This window comes from Hyposmocoma kahamanoa, unplaced genomic scaffold (genome assembly GCF_003589595.1).
Source record: "Hyposmocoma kahamanoa isolate Upper Pololo Valley unplaced genomic scaffold, ASM358959v1 211, whole genome shotgun sequence".
Classification (NCBI taxonomy): domain Eukaryota; kingdom Metazoa; phylum Arthropoda; class Insecta; order Lepidoptera; family Cosmopterigidae; genus Hyposmocoma; species Hyposmocoma kahamanoa.
The window spans coordinates 2,080,967-2,103,122 of NW_020653732.1; the positions used below are offsets into that span (position 1 = coordinate 2,080,967).

General features: G+C 36.5%; 1 protein-coding gene across 1 annotated transcript; it reads right to left on the reverse strand.

Moving 5' to 3' along the window:
• Positions 1-329: 329 nt before the first annotated feature.
• LOC113227586 (putative ammonium transporter 3) lies at positions 330-19,067 on the reverse strand. The gene is made up of 14 exons (XM_026460542.1): positions 19,011-19,067; positions 18,754-18,926; positions 15,422-15,508; positions 14,410-14,608; positions 13,880-14,025; positions 13,386-13,549; positions 10,328-10,413; positions 9,453-9,535; positions 7,791-7,940; positions 6,747-6,824; positions 3,942-4,056; positions 2,522-2,585; positions 1,360-1,479; positions 330-829 (listed from the first exon to the last, which is right to left on the reverse strand). The coding sequence occupies exons 2-14, from the start codon at positions 18,899-18,901 to the stop codon at positions 446-448; spliced, it is 1,824 nt and encodes a 607-aa protein (XP_026316327.1). The 5' UTR covers positions 18,902-18,926; positions 19,011-19,067; the 3' UTR covers positions 330-445.
• Between the last annotated feature and the right edge of the window lie 3,089 nt (positions 19,068-22,156).

Sequence of the window (22,156 nt, forward strand, 5' to 3'; positions counted from 1 at the left end):
TGCGTGCGTGCGTGCGTGCGTGCGTGCGTGCGTGCGTGCGTGCGTGCAGGCCACATAAACAAAAAACATTCGCTATAATTTTAAGATAAGGAACAATTCAATAAATGTGTAAAGGTTTTCGGAGAAACATAATTCTGTAAATCATGTTTCTAGCTTGTGATAGGTAACCGTTTAAATGGGTTCCACTCTCAAGTTCCCCTTAACGTTTCATGTACCCTCTATTTTTCTTCGCTGATATGGTCTCTTCGTTGATTGGAGTGGACCCCTGAGAGGTAGGTGTGTTCATCATTTTGGGAATCATCGCATTTAAAAAAACAAAGAATATTCGTAGGATTTAATATGAGAAAAATGTACAGAGCACCTTTTTTATTTTTTTTTGGGAATATTTATGTAATTTTGGACTCTACTGTAGTCATACACTCAAATCTAAATTATGACATAATTTTCAATCAATCCATCTTAATTGACTTCTTAGAACATCATTTTCATAATCTTCTTCGTTGAATCGATACCTGAATCTATCTTCACTCGCATTAATTTCCCCTAACTCTTCCAACTCGGTTACCGACAGCTCTTTAAACATTTTACCTTCTGGAACGTTCTTCCTGCTTTTGTTAACCGGAAAAACGAAATTTGGTTTGTTAATTTCTTCAGAGATGGCGTCGACGGTTCTATGTAATTCGTTATCTGGGTTGCCTGGGCGTTTGTTTAAGAAACCGTGTTTAAATCTTTTTGTCTCTGGTTGCACTTGACTAGGGTTTTCGTAGGTAAATGCGTTAGTAGACATGACCTTTGATTTGCCCTTGATGTTCTTCTGTTTGAAGTGAGCCTGTAAAAAAATCAAAGGTTGTTCAGGTCAATTCATCAATTAATGAAAGGTCAATTTAACAACACTTTTGTATCCGTTGGTTGTAATTTTGCAATCATCACTAGGCACTACCAAACAGCAGAAAATGGCGAAACTGCCTCTTAGACACGGCGAGTTTTAGCAGCGATGCAAACACGATGTAAACGCGATGCAGTCGCTAATTGTCTACCTCTACACACACGCGTGACTTTAAGTACAAACGCGTGATTGCATCGATGCAATCACAAGCTGTATCGATGCAGTCGCGTGTTTCTATCGATGCAATCGTCTATACGCCCACGGGCTTTTTCATTCCATTATCGCCGTAAATTTTAATTGCACTGTACTTCTCTTAAAGGTCAAGATTTAGCAAAAAATTTTTATGCTCGAATGTATTTTACATAAGAAATACATTCGAGCATAAAAACATGAAGTCCTAGTTGTCTAATATTTACAGTTACTTATTACAATATACATATACAATTCTGCCTATACTGTCTAAGTAGTCGTACCTCGTAAAGCTTATCAACAATCAAACTGTGGCCTGTATTGACGCCAATACCGCCGACCTCATCTATGCTGTTAGACCGATGGTATGGACGGAGAGCTGACACTGCACGGGATACTCCCACCTGTAACGAGAAGCAGTATGCGTTCACAGTTATTCCACATTTATAAATCTTTTATCTACACACATCATAAACCCTCTATGATGTGTTCAACTGTCAAAAATTTGCGGTTAAATTACGACCAGCATAAAGATAAACTGTTTTGTTAGGACAAATTTCTTATTAGAAAATGTTATCATTGATTATCGAGTATATAACCAGAAATAGAGACGAAATAAGGGCCATATATTCCTGGTAACACATTAGCGATACAACTCTTATAAATATCAACTCCCGTTTGCACTGAAATATAGAGAGGCCAACTACTGACTTGTGCGTACGTCTTCCTATATTCCAAAAAATATTCTGTATTTATTGTAATAAAGATAACATCTCTAACAATGCCGTGCTGTTCTATTCGGCGGTGTGGGAAAAAGAGCAAAACATCTAATTACAAAACATACGGAATCACATTTCATCGGTAATTAAATATTAAATATGTAATTTTGCAATTTTCGTCCATTATAGCAAAGCTCAAAACAGTTGACGACAATTGTTTCGAACTCGGGCTGGCCAATCGGAGCGCAGTTGTCACAGTAATGGCAGAATAATTTTCAAACAAATTAAATGACATTTCGTTTCTATTTCTGGTTATATACTCGATATTATTGATTAATAATAACATCAATTTCGATTTTATTATTACATTCAAATTTTGAACATGTTTAAAAAATAAAACAATTTGATTCGACCTCAATTCTAATATCAGACGAGATGTAGTTTTGTTCGAAATGAAATGTCAATAGCAAACAATTTTGACAAATTTCACACGTTATCTACTTGATATCGAACGATATGATAGTTGGGGCCGATTCTAATTTGTCTATGAATTAAAAATAAAAACTACGGTCGCGTGTTATGCGTGAGAAAAGTTTTTATTTGCTGCCATTTTGCCAGTCGTAATATGCGGTTCCTGAACACATCATAGAGAGCTTATAATGTGTGTATAGATAAAGCTGTGTATGTAACTGTACCTTATTAGGCATTAGAATACACTTGAACCTACCTGTCCGTGCCGTATCCTGTGTTCGCAAAGATCGGCGCCTAGTAATTCTTCGTATGGATCCATTCTGAAACAAACAAATCTATGAAAACACAACTATTCATTAGATATGAGAGAATTCGATCAGGCGGTCGTGTGAAAGTCACAGGATTATGGACGCGATTGTTTGTATTAAAATTAATTAACGAAATAAGATTAGGGGCATCGATTTTGGAATAAATAATCTTGTAAAGTATGACAATTTCAGATTGCTTACGAATGCTTGCGAATGCGTGAGAATTCCGCGGAAGACGCGCGATTTAATTTATGACTCGTATCTAGTTTGTACGTCACACAATTGACAACAAAGCATTACTGTTAGTCTATGGAGCACGGCGCGCAATTAAACTAATGCTGTCATTCGACGTCAATTGTCTTACAGATTCATATAGGTACATCTGTGACTTCCAATACACATATTGATATCTTACAAACGCTTCCCGTAAACCTTCAATAATTAGCCAACAATTACGCTATGTATGATATCGTTACAAAAATTCCCTTCCATTCCGTTCCACTGTAGTATAAATTGGACGTAGTTGGAAGGATTTAATGCAAATCCAGTCATTTTCGAGATATGGCAGTTTGAAGTTGAAAAGTTTTTTCTCACTCTCGTTTTATTTTCAAAACTTATAATGTCATGTAACTCCGAATATATTTATTTGTTTATATGTTGATCTAATTTAGACTTTTGAAACCGTACATATAACTCATTTTTTGATAATATTGTGGATTGCATCCTTTTTCCTTAACTACGTCCAATTGAGGCTAACGGTTTACGGTTGTGGGCGCTGGATGCGGAGTTTCTAAATTGGTTCTGGGTGTACTGGGAAGTGCTCCATAGTGAATTCTGTTGTTGGTTCTCATAGAACCTATAGGGAATTCACTACTTTGAGACCAGGCAATTGGTGTTGTTGTTTGGTACATATATTTGTAAGTTGGTAATGGAAGTTAAAAAGTCTAATAGGGTTTATCCATCACATGTTTAGGAAATTTTTAATTTTGGTTTTTTCGATGTTTCAAGTGTGGTTTTTGATAACGTATCTATTGCTTTTTGTGTGTGGTAAATAAATAGTTAAATTCCGGGGCGAAAACTCCATTGATGTTACAAGATTTATGAACAGAAATTTCATATTCCTTTAAGTAGTTAGATGGGGTATATGAACACAGGGAAAGTTACTGTGATGAATTTTATATGATTTTGGATTTCCTTTTTAATTTCGTTTATATCATATAAAAGCATTAAAGGTCAATTCAGTATGCGTTAAAAACGACTTTATATAAAAAATATGGATGTATTATGAACCCAAAGCAGTAGGCATGCCCACGAGAAGATATCACGATCAGCTACTTGATCTCTACAATACTAATGGCTAATTTTTACCTGATAGGTAGGATTTTGTCAATAAACCACAGCAGTGCCATCGTGACCAGGGCTCCCCAGGTCATAAGGCAGATACCAGTCAGTGTCTGGACGCCTAAGAGGTACCAGCCTCCTCCTGCGTAACAGGAAAAAATATTACTTGTTATTGAATTTCAGATCATTTCAAGGATTGCATCATGCAGAGGTAATATTATCGAAATAAACTGTATGATCGTAATATTATTATTACTTAAAGCCTGCACTATACTCTTGTGCTAAGTAGGTACCCTCTTCCATATTTTCCTATTATGGGAAATCCATCCTACTTTTTATCGAACTAGTTCAATTCTTCTCACCAACCGTTCCATGGAAATTCTTGTTTTCTTTTGCCATTCTCCGGTATCCAAGAAATAGTCTACTTATGCCTCGTCCACTCTTCAATGTAAGCTTTTATTTATGTAATTATATGGTAAGACATTGAGACCCTTGAGGAATGCAGCCGCATACGTAACGTTTGCTGGCCGCGACGGCCATTTTGTTACATTAATAAAATAAATAAACATAAATAAAATTCTCTTATTTCAGACCACGAGTTCCATAATTTGTTTGTAATAATAATAATAATAATAGGAAAAGTGCTTATAAATTAGCGTTAGTAGATGAAGTATTGCCACATGGGAGAGGTAATCCTACCAGCTACAGTTTGAAGGATGCTGTTAGGGCTGTACCGCACTCTGCGCATCAGGGATGTTGTTTTTTTTCGGAGGATGGCAGGAAAACCATCCGTCTCATAATCTGCAAACATCCCCGATGCACTGCAGAGACTAGGCAGTCCCAACATCATCCTAAAAATATTATTGTACTGTACACGTAGGGTATCTAGCGGCCGATTGGTGCAGTGAACCCATTAATCTAAACGCGCTGAATAGTATACTAAAAGTGTTAAATACACAATCAACTAATCAGAGCTTATTGCAAGAGCGAGATAGATGTATAGCTCAATGCAGATAAGCAATAACGTGTCAACCAACTTGATCATAGTTTTGCGAGAATGGCACCTAAAGATATTTTCGTTGTTTTTAATAGTTTGTTCTAAAATTTACATATAAAATTAAAACTTTTACTGTTGTGCTTGTTGTTGGGGAATTATAATAATAAATCACAACAACTCATCATTCCTAAGGTGGCAATTGCAAAAGTTTCCATTTTACAAACAAATTTCTTCAAAAAAACAAACTATCAAAAACAACGAAAAAAATCTTTAGTAGCCATTTTCGCAAAATATTGATCATGTTGATTGACATGTTATTGCTTATCAGCATCCAGCTATTTCACAAATATAAAGACCCGGGCCGTGAACTTGCAGCGCATCCAATTACGTCCCTCTCAGGGAACATCCCCACCACGTATGTAGGACCCGTCGGCCCAGGGAAGTCCTCAACGACGCTGACGAACCTATTACTCTCGCCACTTTGAAGTCCAACCAGATCGCGAACCAGTCTCATTCCACACATGACAACCGTCCTCGCCGACGAGGTCGTAGGGTGCCCCATTTTAGCACGTACACTAGTAGATCTCCTACAGTACGCCCTTCTGGTAGAAGTCCCTAGGGGCCAGCTGCAAAGTGTCAGTGTCAAAAAAACGCGGCGTGCAGACGGTACGCATCTTATATTATTTTTCCGTCCTCCAAGTTTTGAATGCAGCTACAAGGGCTTAAAATGCATCACTTCCATAGATACATAATAGTTCTTTTTATTCAAGGCTGCAAAGTTTTTGTTTGACCAGAGTATTGAACCTGAGCGTAGCGAGAAGGGTTTCAAGGCACGAGACGCAAAATAAATTTGCTGCCGAGCGAAACACAAAACTTTTCACCTCATTACAGCGAGGAAAATGGCAGACGAAAGAAAAACCATTTGAATTTTAAAACGCATTGACTTACAATTGTATGGACGTCGGGTCCGCGCTAAAAAGTGTCCGAACTTATAGGGCGTTAAAATCGTATACAGAGCGTCATTCACGCTTTAGTCTTTGTTTGTTCGACTGACAGCGAAGCAAGCAAAATTAGACAGTACTGCGATGACATTACAATTTAAATTCAACGTTTTAGCTTTTTCATATTTCTTTACATGTCACTACGTTTAAATAGGTTGACTTGGGACATTTTTTTCGTGGTTTTTGTATTAGACCCGTCGTCCATTTATTTCTAAGTCAATGTTAAAACGTCAGTTTTTCTAATCAAAAGAAAAAGTTTATCTTCGGTGCGTTCTGTATTTGCACCTTATCAATTTTTATTCTTGCTTGTACTTACAATTTTGTGTGATTTTTGAAATTATTTTATTTCTCCAACGAATTAAAATAATTTAATAAACACAATTAGTTATCATTGTCAATGTAATGTCAATAATAACAAGAATAAAATATACGAACGGATTTATATACTATTACTTGAACGTGACCATTATCTTGTTTTTTTCATTGAAAGAAAAAGTTAGGTGCACCACAGACCATCGTCAAGCTCGAATTTAAAAACCTTTACCACTTTAGCGTGCAAATAACGTTCGTTTCGTAACGTAAAGCCTTTCTGAGCTAAGGAGGTAAAACAATGTTTCATATTTATGGTCACGTTTGACAAATTAACATTAAGTAGTTGTAAGCAGACTTCGTTAGGTACATATTACATAATCGATCTTATGTAAAGAGACACGTAGGTCAGGCATATATTAAAATTAAGTGCACATTTCAATCATAGTAGTTATTTCTAGCATGAACAAGCTATAAAAGCAATAATAAATGTAATATGAAGTAAAGTTATGTTTGTAGTTGTACCTTTAAACAATCCTGATCTTCCATTAGTAGTGTCCATTGGAATTGGATTATCAGCGAACAAACCGACAGCTATTACTCCTAAAATTGAAATCAGTAAACCATTGGTTGGTTAGTGGAAAAACGGAAGCTTTCAAAGGTTAAGGGCTTTTTGTAGACATTAAAGACTAGACAAATTTAAGGCGAGTCATTAGGAGAAGAAGCGGGAAAAAGTGTTAATGATATAAATAAAATAAATATAAAGAAATAATATAAATGTGTTGTTGTGTTACGCGATAGGATGTCCTTTATTAAATCATATAAAATCCTGAAAATAAAAGTCTAAAACGAATTAAAAAATAAAATTTGTAACTGTACATAATTTTTAAATTGAGATATTTTGCTTTAAGTACTACAGGGAACCTGCAAATTTTTGGTTTGCATATTTTTTGCATTGCATTTATCCCAAAATTTGTAAATTGCTCAGCGGCTTAACGACATGCTGAGGCGCCCGCTGCCCCGTCAGTCGCCATCGGGCGCTTGTCGTTGTCGGATCTGTGTGAAATTTTCCCCGCCTGTTCTTACTTTATTTATATTAATTTCTCATAACGCGCGGATTGCGAGACGCGGGAGGCGACCTCAACTCCTAAAATCTAGGCTCGCTAGGCTCTTAAAATTCCTTTGATCCGGCTTTTCAAACCAGCACCTCTTAGTCAGACCGGGGCTAATCGCTCTCCCAACCGATCTACTGTTCTACATAAATAAAAAATAAAATAAAATAAAAAGGCATTTATTTCTCCACAAAACACATAAAATTGTAATAACAAGATCAGCCCAATACGAAATAAGAGTATGCAATGTGGACAAAATGGTTAAGGACTCAGCATTGCTGTTTTTCAGTCCTCACCCTCTACCATTCGCTTGCTGCACCGTACCGGTGAGCAGAGTGTACATTAAGTATATTGTATAACTATGATACTATGGAAAGGTTGTTCGTGTGAACCTATTTTTTATGTTTAAAATTATATCCGATTATACACCTATAATCACGTAATATGAAGTACTCACCCCACAAACCACAAGCGCCATGAACAGCTGAAGCCCCCACGGGGTCGTCCACATGCATTTTGTCAAAAAGTGGTGTGGTGGCACTTGCTATGGCTCCGCCAATAAGACCTATTAATAATGATTCCCAAGCGCGATAGAGGAAGCAGCCGGCTGGGAAAATAGCATTTAACACTGAAATAGAACTCTTTAAACTTCGACCCTCAAAGAGAAAAGATATATATTGCATTTGAAGCATTTGTCTGTGTATGGGGGTGTATATTTGTGGTATCGTAGTTCCCAAATGGATATATTTTATAATATCAAGTGAAGGGACGAGCAAGACGTGCGCTTGATGGTCGGCCATTCTCACATTCGGTGTTCTCAGCCTAATTACCGTAGCCATTGTTTTTTCTCCTTTACTATAAACAAAATCATTAAAATATGACTAACTATAAGGTAAACTATCAATATATCTAAATGGCATTGGGATAGACAAATATTTTGAACTTTCTAATTACCGTTCCCATAAAATATTTGTTTCCTAATAACTCGAAAAGTACTTAGTCTAATGCCATTTGGACATAATGATAGTTAAGCTTAAAGTTATATTAATATTTCAATGTTATTAGGTATATTAAGCGAGTAAAAACAATGGCTACGGTAATTGTGGTAATTAGGCTGAGGACACCCGAAACACCTCTCCATAACAGTTACAGTGCCACTCAGAGCTTTAAATCGCAGAAACTTGAGGGGCACTGACACTGCGCCCGTCACCCTGAGACTTAAATTGACAAGTCCCATGCGCCTAGAATTTCACTTGCACCCTTACCCTTCAAAGTTGGAACACAGTAATGCTGTTATTAGTGCTTGGGGGCAGAAATAGGCAAGGTGGCAGTACTTCCCAGGACGAGCTCTTTCACAAGGAGCTCCACTGTTGCTAAAACAGACATGACAGATCTCAAAACGTTTCTGGACTAATTTAATCGGGTTGACCAAGTAATGGTGCTAGGGAAATTACAGGCCTATGGGGCTTTTCAACTTAGATAACATTAAGGTCATAATGAACATAATTACAGCCCTCACAATCTACCCGCTACGGGCGTACAATGTTTAACGTTCAAGTTCATTATGAAATTGAAATAATCTTATATATAAATCATGTTAATTCATTATTATATTTTTGTGGTAGCAGTAGGCCTCCCTGTGAAAGAGTTCGTCCTTACTTATTTCTGCCGCCAAGGGTAAAATTTTGAAGGGTAAGGGTGCTGGTGAAATTGCAGGCACATGGGACTTGTCAAATGATGTCTCAGGGGGACGGACGTAGTGGTAGTGCCCCTCAGCTCTTTGCGATTTAAAACTCCGAGCACCACTGCATCTGTTCTGGACAAGCGTATCTCTTACCACTTGGTGGCATAAATTATTTAAAAAAACCATTAGAGATGGAATATTTTCTTCTTTAAATGGGACCAATACTGAGGTACCCTCTTTCCAACAAAAAAAGGATCATTAAAATCGGTTAACAAATTATCGCGCAACATACATACAAAAAAAACTACTGTCGAATGGAGAACCTCCTCCTTTTTGAAATCTGTTATAAAATGCTTAATTTTTTGTCGAATACCCATATATATCACAGATATTTGATATTGAGTATATTTGGTTTGATGATGCTGTGTAACTTACCAGTGATAGAAACAAGGGATCCAAGTATGCTGTTTATGAGCTCCATCACGTCAGCTTTGCCTTTGTTTTTGATCATTGTGAAACTAAAAACCATTATTCATATCAGGGCTCATTGAAAACCAGCGCCACAGTCAATTGCGGCTGTGGCATAAGCTGAATGAAGTCCTTTTGCGTACGCCACAACCGCACACATGACAGTACAACATTTGTAGTTGTTATATTTAGTATTTTTCTGTTTTGCTCTTTGTTTGTTATTGTCTTATTTCATTTTATTTTAATTTTGTTAATTACGTCTTTTTGTTTTGTTTTGCTTGTCTAAGTAGTAGTAGTATCAATATATTTTTTTTGTATCTATGTGTTGTGGCGTTGCAATAAATGTCTATTCTATTCTATTATATTCTATTCTATATAAATAGTGTTTGAATATATTCCGAAGCGTCAAATCGTATTTGAAAACACATTACATGACGCAATATTGTTAGCGGTTAATATTTGAAAATAGCACTCCCCAGAGTTTCTTGCTCGTTCTTCTCAGGGAGGTCATCACAGTGAACGAGCAGTACCTTCGTAATTGGGATTCACATTTGGCCGATCGGAAACTTTTGACAATACTTGACCAGGTAATTGGAACGTTAGTCTAACATGTATTAGCGCGTGTAAACACGTTGGAAGGAAAAGGGAGAGACCGCGAGATTTCGCTCGTCAGTCCCGAGCGCTATCGCGCACTCCCACACGCGCCAGTTTCATACGGTCTATCCTATCCTGCGCGTTTACATTGGTCATGAATTATGTATTTTACGATTAATTATATGATTTCTATGTGATTAATTAATGTCGCCAGGGCAAATAAATATTAATATCATATTTTAACTCACAAAAGTCCAAAGCAGCCTCCACCGAAGGAACCCATCATGGTCATGACAGCTGCTCGCGCTGCATACTGCCACTTTGCGCCACTTACCTGTCATAATTTTAAATTGTTTGGATTATTACGTTTTTTACATAATTTCTTATCCTTGTGAATAATAAAACTATAAAACTAGGAGACTGGTATGTTTTAAAGCATAATTTGTTAATACAGTATCTGTATACATACAATTTTGTTTCAAAACAAAAATCGTTTGTTCCACTGAACGGTTTCGAACTGCACACTCCCATAGATTCCTTTGCTTTCTTGGTAGCTTTTTGTATAATAAAATGAATCGTTCACTATGTACATGTCCTATGAATAAGTTTCAATGTAAGAACACCATACAAGACTGGTTACAAGGATTAAACTACAATGACACTGAAAATTTAGCATCTGTAATTACGTAATATTAACAATAGTTAAGACGCTAGCTAATGTAATTAAGTATTCCTGTTTTATTGTACTTCAATGTTATTGAACAAAATATATTGACTAATTAATTAAATTTTTATTGAATTGATATTCAATTATTTTTTGTGAAATTACTCCACTAGTTTGTTATAATTATTAATACAAAGATCGAACACTCAGAAAAAGCACTCAGAAAAGAAGTTTAGTTGGTATAGCGTCTGGCACGGTATGCAAGAAGACGTCGGTTCGAATCCGACCGGATCGAAATAATTTTTTCTGAGTGCTTTTTCTGAGTGTTCGATCTTTGTATTAATAATTATAACAAACTAGAGGAGTAATTTCACAAAAAATAATTGAATATCAATTCAATAAAAATTTAATTAATACAGTGAATAGCGACATCTCTCGCCAGGACTGGTAGCTGTAAAGGTACTAACTGGGTGATAAATCTGTCAAAGATTTCTCATAGATGGCGCTACGACTAAAAAGTCGTTGAAAGACCAAGTACAAAGACACGACGCAAGCACATAGAAAAATTTGTGAGGTCCGTTGGTTCGTTCCGTGGCTTAGTTGGTGTAGCGTCTGGCACGGTTTGCAAGAAGACGTCGGTTCGAATCCGACCGGATCGAAGGAATGTTTTCTGAGTGCTTTTTCTGAGTGTTCGATCTTTGTATTAATAATTATATTGACTAATTGTTTAGACAATTTTACTTAGTTTAAGTATCACCTAGATTAACTTGCACTCCTAATCATAATTAAACCTATGTAGGTAAACATACTATATTTTCACTGTTTGTGATAGTCTGGCGCATGGATGTAATTAAAAGGTTATTTAATAAGATTATTAGGTAGATTATTAGGTAAGATAATTAGGTAAAATTTTTATAGTGACTAAATTTATCTTTATCTTTAATTTAGGAGCAGTAAAGGTCCTTGTGAAGAGTTCATCCAGGGAAGTACTTCTCTCGTGAGTTTGGGTGTAATTTTTGGTTGTCTATGTGTGTGTCCATGGCAGCCGCGACACAGGGTTTCTCTAGTGCGGGGCTAAGTTGAGTGTATGCGTTATTAATTACACTAGTTTATTTATACATATTACATACACACACACACACACGTATATATTACATATATTATATAAAGATCGAACATTTAGAACTTATTTTAGTGACGAAATATACTTTCAAAGATTTCTCATCGCCATCTATGACTAAAAGTCGTTGAAAACCAAATACAAAGAATCGACAACAATCCGTGGTTCGTTTCGTGGTCTAGTCGTCGGTACGTCGGTTTGAATCCAGTTGGATCGAAGGAATGTTATCTAAGTGTGCGACCTTTGTATTAATAATTATAACAAACAAGTGCTTTAGTTACTGACTTTGGGATCAGGGATTGGGACGAGGAACGTTGTTGTTGCCTAATGTTTAATATTATTTAAAATATTCCTAAAAGCAGGCCTAGTCTCGAGGCATCAATCATTCAAGGACCTGGTCTTGACCAGAGTTGTATCGTTAGACATGTTTGTGCTTTGTGCAATGAATTTTCATGTAAACAATTCTAGTCACATAACGTTGAGTTACAATTTACTTCAAAATTAAAAATCACGATGAAGTTTTGGCTTCGTACATCTCAAAATAAATTCGAAATCGTTATTTTATATACTCCTTTGATTCCGCCATGCATTTGTTTCGTAATAAAAATACTCCGTACCAGGTAAAAACAAACAAATTAATTTAATGGATGCATGCTAAAAATGACCGCCATTTTGTTAAACCATCTTAATTACAAAATGGCGGTTATTTAACTGAACGATTCCGCTTCACCGCGACTAAATAAGTACCATAATTTAACCAATGAGTTAGTTAAATGGACAATTTAGTTTAACTAGAACGATATATACTTGAGTGTTTTCTTCAATGACCTTCACCACGAGTATGGCGGATTATCTTATGTGGTATTACGTGATAGGTAACATAAGGAGCACTGTTATGTAACGTGCCTGACAACCAGGCCTTTCCAAATTAGGAAAATTCGCTGTAGTTTGAGTACCAAAGATGCGATATTAAATCTGTTATCAAAAAAACACACACACACACACACACATACACACAAACACAAACACAATAATAGATAAAATATATTGTAAGTACTAAGTAATAATTTTTTTATATTTTTTGTTTGGTTAAGTTATTTAAATAAGTTTCCGTTGAAACGTGTACCTAAGAAAGAGCGGCGCCTCCTCACGCAGGTTATGCGTAAATGGAGGCTTCAGCCACCACTAATATTTAGATTATTATTATCCAAATTAGTTCCATGGGGTATCGAACTCGGAACCTACTTCGTGCCAACAATTGTTATGGATCGCGTACCACCAGGGGCACGACTTGTTCATACCGTCATTTAGTAAATATTTATGTAAATATTTTTTTCAAAATTGTACGTGTAGTTTAAAATAGTCATGGTTCAAATCCTGTTGTATGAAAATAATTCTAGGCAGCATTTGGAGGTAGGGTCCCCAAATCCTTATATTTACATTTTTTATTTTACCAAGTGATGGAATGAAGAATTTGAGGGGTACTGCCACTACTGTGCCCTCTACGTGTTGAGATACTCACACCATAAGTGCTACCTGAGTTGAAAGCCAACCAGCCCCACCACAGCACAAAAGTCCCCATTACAGCATTGACTGGGCTACCCAAAGGTAATGGAGCGGTGCCTCGCGCATATCGACCGAGGCGGGGACCTAGCATTAATGCGGATGCGAATGCAGATGAGCCTCCTGCGAAGATAGGAAAGATTTTAAGAGACCATGTGTCAGTCACTTTCAAGTTGTAGGGTTTTCAATATGGTCATAACATTTTTGTGTTTCAATGAAACTCAGAATAATTGAGATATTGAGATGAAATTTATTCCATGGCATTACAGATGTGTTACATTTAAGAATGGAATTCGATCTCGTTCATATGACCACCGCCACCCACGCCAAACAGTTGTTATTTATGTAACAACTGTTATGGATTGGCGTGCCGCTTACCACCAAGCGCGCGTCTTATTCGTCGCTTCACTTAATTACTTAAACGGTATAAAAAAAAAAGTAATTGGTACTAACCGATGAGATGGACAGGGCCGGATCCAGCGATATCGACGGCCCCCAGCTTGTTGAGAAATCCGTGGTCGCCCCACACCCAGCCGGCCGGCACGCAGTACACGATCGTGTTTAGGAACGAAAATAAGCAATATGCTTTGAAGTCCGTCCTTATTGTCCATAGAAAAAACAATTAATTTGTGTTAAAAAATTAGCGGAAGAGATTCTCAATGAAACCATGTGAAAGAATTTGCATTATATTGTACGAGTACGAATTTTCTATTGCATTTTTACTTCATAGGACCTTAGATATTTATAGCGGCTAGGGAGTGGAATTCATTGCCTACGGACTTATTCCCCGAGCGCTATAACTTGGACCTTTTCAAGGCGAAAGTGAATAGGCATTATTTCGGTGTGCAAGCTACATCGTCGACCTCATAGTCACTGTCCATCAGGTAAAATGGAGGTGAAATGCGCACTTGGTTTTTTTTAAAGTTATGGAGGTTGACGTTTTGGCTCTAGAATTGGCTCGCAATTAAAATTAATTGGCTCACCTTTCAGCCATAGCGCCACTGACAATGGTAGTAGCGGTAGTAGCAAAAGAGAGTTGGAACAGAAATGAAGCGAAGACTGGACCCATGAGAGCATCGCCCACCGGGGGGTCCACTAAGAAGTCCCCCGTACCTATGAAAGGGTTCGAGAAGGGACCTTGGCCAAATGACATGCCGTAGCCGAATATCCAGTATGTCAGACCTGTATAAATAAATACGATTATCGTATGATGTGTACCATACAGTGTACAAGTATAATGTTTTGCAGTTACAAATACAATGTGGGCCAAAGAGTGTCTTTGAGAGGAAGAATAGCATTTTTTGATATAAAAAGTAGACTGACTGTGCTTGACAGTCGTCTACACAAAGTCAGAAATTCATTTCATAAAATTCTGGTTGATATTTAAAATTTACGAAATAATTTTTTTAGATACTTATTTTTCAAAACAGAATTCAAACATTCACTTACAATGAGAAATACTATATAAATATAAAAGCTTAAATTAAACGAGCACTGTAACCGTTACATAGTTTAACTATTCTGTATTTTCTTACATCTAGGTTTGGTAACACATCTATAAGACTATAGCCAGTGGTGTAGCCTGGTTGGTGCTGCAGGGGCCATGACCCCGAGCAGCACAGCAATGAGGGCGACGGCGAGCGCGGCCGAGCCCTAACTAGTCAAAATTGCTTTTTATTTTACTTAAAATTAGAAAACTATTTGAAAACGATATCCTGAACAACACAAAGGTGACGACATTAGGCGAACATAAATACACAATAGGACCGAGCCTGCCCGAACGAACTGTGTACTTTCGTAATTGTGAAAGTAAGGGGGGCAATTTGAGTTGACCCCAGGCTTTAGAGGTTTAAAGCTAAAGTGAAATCAAACCTTTTTGTAAAAGGTTTGATGATATGTAACTTCTGCATACTTAGATGACAAAAGCCAACCCACACAAAAAATTTACTATCTTCTGCTTGTTCTTTTTATAATTTTACAATATGTACTACCTACCTCCGAGTGAAATATCAGCCAAGTTCTTCATCATGATGTTGGCTTCATTCTTTATGGACACACACCCCGATTCCAACATTCCGAAACCTGGTATCAAAACGTTAATTGAGAAAGAAAGCTGAGTTTGAACTTCTAAAAAGTGGATTAACTGTATTATGACCACTTGTCACATGGTCAGCCGTGACCATAGGATCTGCAAGGAGCCCGAGACGTTGATTTGTTTGAAGAAAAACAAATATTCGCCATTTTAGATCCGAAAAAATAGTTTTAGTTTCATGAAAAACACGTTACCCGATAGGCTACTAAATAAGTCATCTATTTTTGGAACTGGATATTTATTGACGGACAACATACAATTCAGGGTTACCTTATCGATACTTCCAATCATCGAGTACATAACCAACGTCCAACTAACACTGTGTCTGTTTTTAATATAAACAGCATTATTTATTTACTAATATCATGCTTCCCGAATTTTGTGTCAAAAATAAAGAAACAAAGAAACGAAACTCGAAAAAAAAACGTTTTTGGTGAAAAATAAACATAAAGGAACAATAAAACAAAATAAAAAACAAAGCAAGGTAAAGATGATGAAAGAAGAAATCAAAATCCAATTGGTATCTTCCAAATCAATTTCAAAGTTTTGTTGAAGATTCACTGTAGTGTTAGTCAGATTGGGGGACCTAAGTCCGATGTGGTCTGAGTACGACCAGTTGCCGTCCATACCGATATCCTGGATTTTTCTTTAGTCTACAAATTTGTGACGTAACCAGGTCTCTAATGATATTAAAAGGAACAATAAAGCAAAATAAAAACAGAAATGATCAAAAAATTTACTTGGCATCATGTTGGCATAGCATTCATTCGAGCCATCGTTATAGAACGCACTGCAATTTCCAAGAATTATTATTATTTTAAACTCAATTCAGAACATGAGGATGTTCTTCATTTGTCCGTATTTTATTTTCTTGTGCGCATGTTACGCGATTATTCTGATATTTGTGAAACTAATTTCAATAATTCTTTTTTGTTGGTCCCTCAGTACTGATCCATTAAAATTTGACGAAAATATTCCACTTCCAAAGATGACAAATTAGGGGACAAATTCAGTTTATTCAATTTCACCCACTTTCACCGATTCATAAAACTTGGCATTTGGATGTAATGCCATTGAAAGAAAGATGTTATAGTGTGAAGCTCTGCATCGATATCAATGTGCAGGAATTGAGGTAACTCTGGCCTGGATTCCTGGTCACTGTGGGATCAGCGACAACGAAGTAGTAGACGCCTTTGCAAAAGATGCAACAAGAACTGGCGTGTGCAAATAGTGAGTACTTCCCCAGGGATCTGCTCGCCATGACCAAACCCCAAACGCTAACCTCCTGCAGCTTGATTTTGATTGTCTCTCCCGATCGGAAACTACGGGTCGTATTCTAGAACTCTACTCAATGCTCAAGTCAGGACTTGAGTATGATTCAAAGCACAAGAAATCATACTCAAGTCCCTGCCATTAGGGTCGTATTTCCAGTGCTTGTGTTGCCAGAGCAATCCTGACTTGAGCATTGAATAGAGTTCTAGAATACGACCCTACGTCTCTTACGAGTCGAGGCACATAATTGCGATTCACAACTGGTCGATTGTGAAACTTTTGACATTTCAAATCGGGACAATACTTGATTTAACTCACATATTAGAAAGATATAGTAGGAATCAAGCTCATCTTCTGGCTCGGAAACCCATTTGATTTCGAGACTCGGATGGGCTACCCGATTAGATCAATTCCGATTTGAATTAAAATCAGCCTGCTCGTCGGAATTGTGGCTGGGAACACGACAAACTGTTGATAAACACTATGGTAAACTTCAACCAAATTTGCCCACTGCGCTCTGGTTTTTTAAATGCCGCTATTTGCCTAAAAAAGTCACTTCTACCATTACACGTTAACGCCTAGGTCATGTTTGCACAGCGTTTTTTTTGCGTAAAATCAGAGTCCGAGATTACTCTCTGTGCGAATGTGGCCTAGAGGACGGTAAATTGGAACAATTTTTTTTCAATTGCCTAATATTTCTGTCTCGCTTTATAATTTGCTACCTCCAAAATTCCCCCGGCCCACTAACATAAATAATCTTTTAGCTTTTGTGTTTCCACCCTATATTTCTACTCTAAGTAAATTATCCAGTTAAATCATATAATCTATAAATCTGTGTTACGTGCTTGTGCTATCTTTTGTTTTAGATTCTCTCCTGAGTACTTCGGTGGACCAATTCATCAACACCTGTTAGTTAATGTCTTATTAGAACTCACCGTATTTTTAGTGACATTGGCATAATCGTCATTCTATGTAATGACGGAGCGACAAAAATAAAAAGTGAACATCTAGATGCCATCTGATGATATAAGTGGCAGACAGATGAGAGGGCACTCCTCAACACTGTACAAGAATTACCTTGTGTTTGGGCTCGTATGATTCGCTTTCATGAGGATTTCTAATGCGTTCTAATTATCGACCGCGGTAACGAACATTCCGAAAGCGCAATAAAAAAATTTTGAGATCGATTTTTTAAATAAAAACTGTTCATAAAACTTTTCCAAGATATGTATTGGTGGCACTTCACGTGAAGTTATTGGCTATTGGGTATTTGTTGTACTTGGAAAAATATTTGACGAACAGACAAATACGCAGATACCGACAAATATGACCGTCTACACATGGAGCCAAAAAAGGAGTTAAAATAATATGAATACGACCTTAGTGTGGACGGTTTGCTTGCATATTTGCCCGTGCGACTCCTTTAATGTGCGTTGAGGAACCGACCAGCGCGTGATAACGCGTGTTTGGTGTTTGCCGTATTTGTCAAATACAAAAACAAGGCAAATACATTGACACACATGCTATCTACAAATATAAGATATATAATAATACATTTTATAATAACAAATTTTATTTATTTCCACAAAATTTTACGAAAAGACAATTACAAATTATACAGCGATTTCAGAAATACAACTATTTACAGAAAGTGGAACAGGAAGCAGCAAATGACGACACTGACTCTTGAACAAGGCAAAACCAATCAAGAGACAGAGGCTCAATTGGATGGGTTCCTAATATATATAATATAGCAAAACATTTGAAGGGAGCAAAACAAAAATTAACTGAGAGGAAAACAATAATATGCTAATATTCAACTTAAGTTATGAGAATGTGTGTGTGAATAAGAGAGTATGTGTGAGTGTGTGTGTGATATATAATGAAACAGGTTTATGAAATAAATCTTATTCGCACAAAAGATCCACTTTGAAGCCGTAAAAATTCTGACAAGATCACTTACCAGTCTGCATAGTAAAGATGATGAAAGAAGAAGTCAAAATCCAATTAGTATCTTCCAAATCAATCTCAAAGCTTTCTTGAAGATTCACTGTACTGTTAGTCAGATTGGAGGACCTCAGTCCGATGTGGTACGACCAGTTGCCGTCCATATTGATGTCTTGGTTTTTCTTTAGTCTACAAATTTATGATGTAAGGATCTCTAATGATGTTAAAATTGTTTAGACCTGACAGAATAATCATTTTACACATATTACACACCTGTCTGTTAATGAGAATAAAGTATTTTTGAACCCACACCGAGAAGGAAATTGCGTGGGAGCTATAGCTATAGCTATTTATATATAAAGTAATGAAACTTTTACGATTTAATATAATATTTTACTTGCCAGGAAAAAGGTAATTTTCAGGCCAGTTTTCTGTACCTATTCTCAATGGCAATTTTTATTATTAAAATATTCGAGCATCTACTAGATACTACACTTCAATAATATTAAATAATATTCATTATAATATTTTACAATAATTATAAAACAAAAATTGCCATCAAAATTAGTTACAGAAAACTAACCTGAAAATTACTCAAAAACTAATTATAAATAATTACGTTACTTTATTTCAAATAACTAAACTAGTTTTTATTTAATTTTTTTCTACAAATACGAGACATTAAACTTTATCAAGAAATAACTTTAAAAAATTTCGATAATTTTACGTAAATTAAAAATAGAAATGAGTTGTTTATTGAAAACTCTACATTGAATTAAACCGTGTCCCGCAGTGGATCGTATATGGGTTGGCGCCGTTCAGTGAATAGGCGCGGAATGAAATTTAAATCTAGGTTTCTTTATTGTATGCTCTTCTAGTTAAGACCGCTAGTGATGCGAAAGGGAGTTATTTTTTATTCGGTTGGTTTGCAATAATATGATTACTATATTATGTTGTAAAACAAATTGTTATTAAAATTTAGCAGGAAATTATTACCAAGGTAATTACGTCACATCTGCAAAATACCTTTTCAAAGATTGTAAAAACGAAATTTAGCCGATAACCGATGTCATATTTTTCGTAACTCAAAATTTTTTCTGAGTGTTCGATCTTTGTATTAATAATTATAACAAACTAGTGGAGTAATTTCACAAAAAATAATTGAATATCAATTCAATAAAAATTTAATTCATAGAGTGAATAGCGACATCTCTCGTCAGGACTGGTAGCTGTAAAGGTACTAACTGGGTGATAAATCAGTCATAGATTTCTCATAGATGGCGCTACGACTAAAAAGTCGTTGAAATACCAAGTACAAAGACACGACACAAGCACATAGAAAAATTCGTGAGGTCCGTTGGTTCGTTCCGTGGCTTAGTTGGTATAGCGTCTGGCACGGTATGTAAGAAGACGTCGGTTCGAATCCGAAAGGATCGAAGAAATTTTTTCTGAGTGTTCCGATCATTGTATTAATAATTATATCAAAATTTAAGGTCAAAACCTTCTTAAGTAATATGCAAGAACTTTTGTTTTAAGACAATTTTCGTAATTTTTAAGAACGTTGAGTTTTTAAAAATCAAATGCCTATATTTGTTATTGTAAATCCTAAATAGTTTGCGAACGCATCCAAATTTGAAATAAAGTAACTCAGATATGGTACAAACAAAACTAAATAAAAAAAATCGAATTAAGAACCCCTTTTTTAACTACATTTTTAATCTACTTTTTTTTAATAATATTAGGCGATGAGACGAACATCTCGTGCGCATGTTGGAAAGCGAAACGACACGCCTGCCCATAACAGTGGCAGTGCCACTCGGTGCTTTATATTACAAAGATCTGAGGGGCACTGCCACTGCGCCCGACATCCTGACAAATTAGTTAACAACTCCCATGTGCCTGTAATTTCACCAGCACCCTTACTTTAAAATCGGAACGCAGTAATGCTCTCCTTACTGCTTGGCGGCAGAAACAGGTAAGGTGGCAATACTTCCCTGGGCGAACTCTTTCACAGGGAACTCTACTGTTACCATCGAGTATATAACCAGAAATAGAGACGAGATAAGGGCCATCCATCCATGGCAACTCATCAGGCGAATGGGCCTTATATCACTTTTAAATATCGACTCTTGTTTGCACTGAAATCACAAATTAGAAAGCTGAAATAGTACAGCGCCAACAACTGACCTGTGTGTACGTCTCCGTATATTCCAAAAATATTCTGTGTTTATTGTAATAAAGAAAATATCTCTAACTGTTCCGTTCGGAAGTGTGGGAAAAACACCAAAACATCGAATAACAAAACAAACTGAATCACATTTTCATCGGTAATTAAATATTAAACATGTAATTTTTCAATTTTCGTCCATTGACGGCACACGTCAATTGTTTCGAATTCGGGCTGGCCAATCGGAGCTTAGTTGTCACCGTAATGGTTCGGCAGAAAAGTTTTCAAACAAATTAAATGGCATTACGTCTCTATTTCTGGTTGAATACTCGATGATTTTACTAAAGCTACCACTGCTATTATCTAAGTGGTCGAACGGTTGCCATGCTGGTTTGCTACGCAGAGGTACCGGATTCGATTCTCCGGCCGGGATAAATATTTGAATGGCTTTCATTTATTTCTCTTGTGAGTTTGGTTGGAATTTGTGTTGTCTATGTGTGTGCGGTTTTGTTATTTTAGAAGTCGGTTAAAAATGGATATGTCACGAAATGGTAGTTGACAAAGCATGCGAACATCACCATTAAAACAAATGAGGATAGCGTGACAGCTATCATGCATTGAACGAAATTATTGTGAATACGGATGAGCCGTATTTAAGTCTAGGTATTTAGTCTACAGGAAAATATTCTAGACATGATTTACACATAAACTCATACGTATTATTATTTGCCGTAGACGGTTTGGGCTTCAATTATAATAATATGTGAATCCATTACTTATATATTTTGTTGAACCCAAGAAACTAAATTTCGTTAGTTGTAGTGAATGAAAAATGATTGGACCTCTGATACGACACGACAACTGCTTAAGGACCATTTTGGAGGGAAAGATCGAGGGGAAGGGGGGAAGAGCTCATGGAGCTGGCTTATAAGAGAGATGATTGAAAGATGCACCATCGACAAGAGTATAACTCCTAAGTTTGATGATGAGTTGCAAACGCATTTTTTTATTATATGTAATATTTATCTCATATTCTACAAGATTTATAACGGAGAGTATACGATGGAAATGCACGATTTAATTCCGCCTTCACTTTTCCATAATAGGCGTACGCTGGGGTTCCAAAGATTCGCACGTAGCGTGTTCCCATTATGTCGTGACGACACTTAGTCGTGCAGTTTAAAGTGTCGTGGCTTGTATATTTAAATGAAGCTGTTCACACATAGAACAACACGATTAACTGATGTTCACG

Coding starts and splice junctions, on each gene's coding strand:
- LOC113227586 (XM_026460542.1), bottom strand. CDS start 18,901: ATGGACGGCAACTGGTCGTACCACATCGGACTGAGGTCCTCCAATCTG. Junction 13,550..13,879: donor CGGCCCTGTCCATCTCATCG/GTTAGTACCAAT, acceptor CTATCTTCGCAG/GAGGCTCATCTGCATTCGCA. Junction 2,586..3,941: donor GACAAAATCCTACCTATCAG/GTAAAAATTAGC, acceptor TGTTTGTTTCAG/AATGGATCCATACGAAGAAT.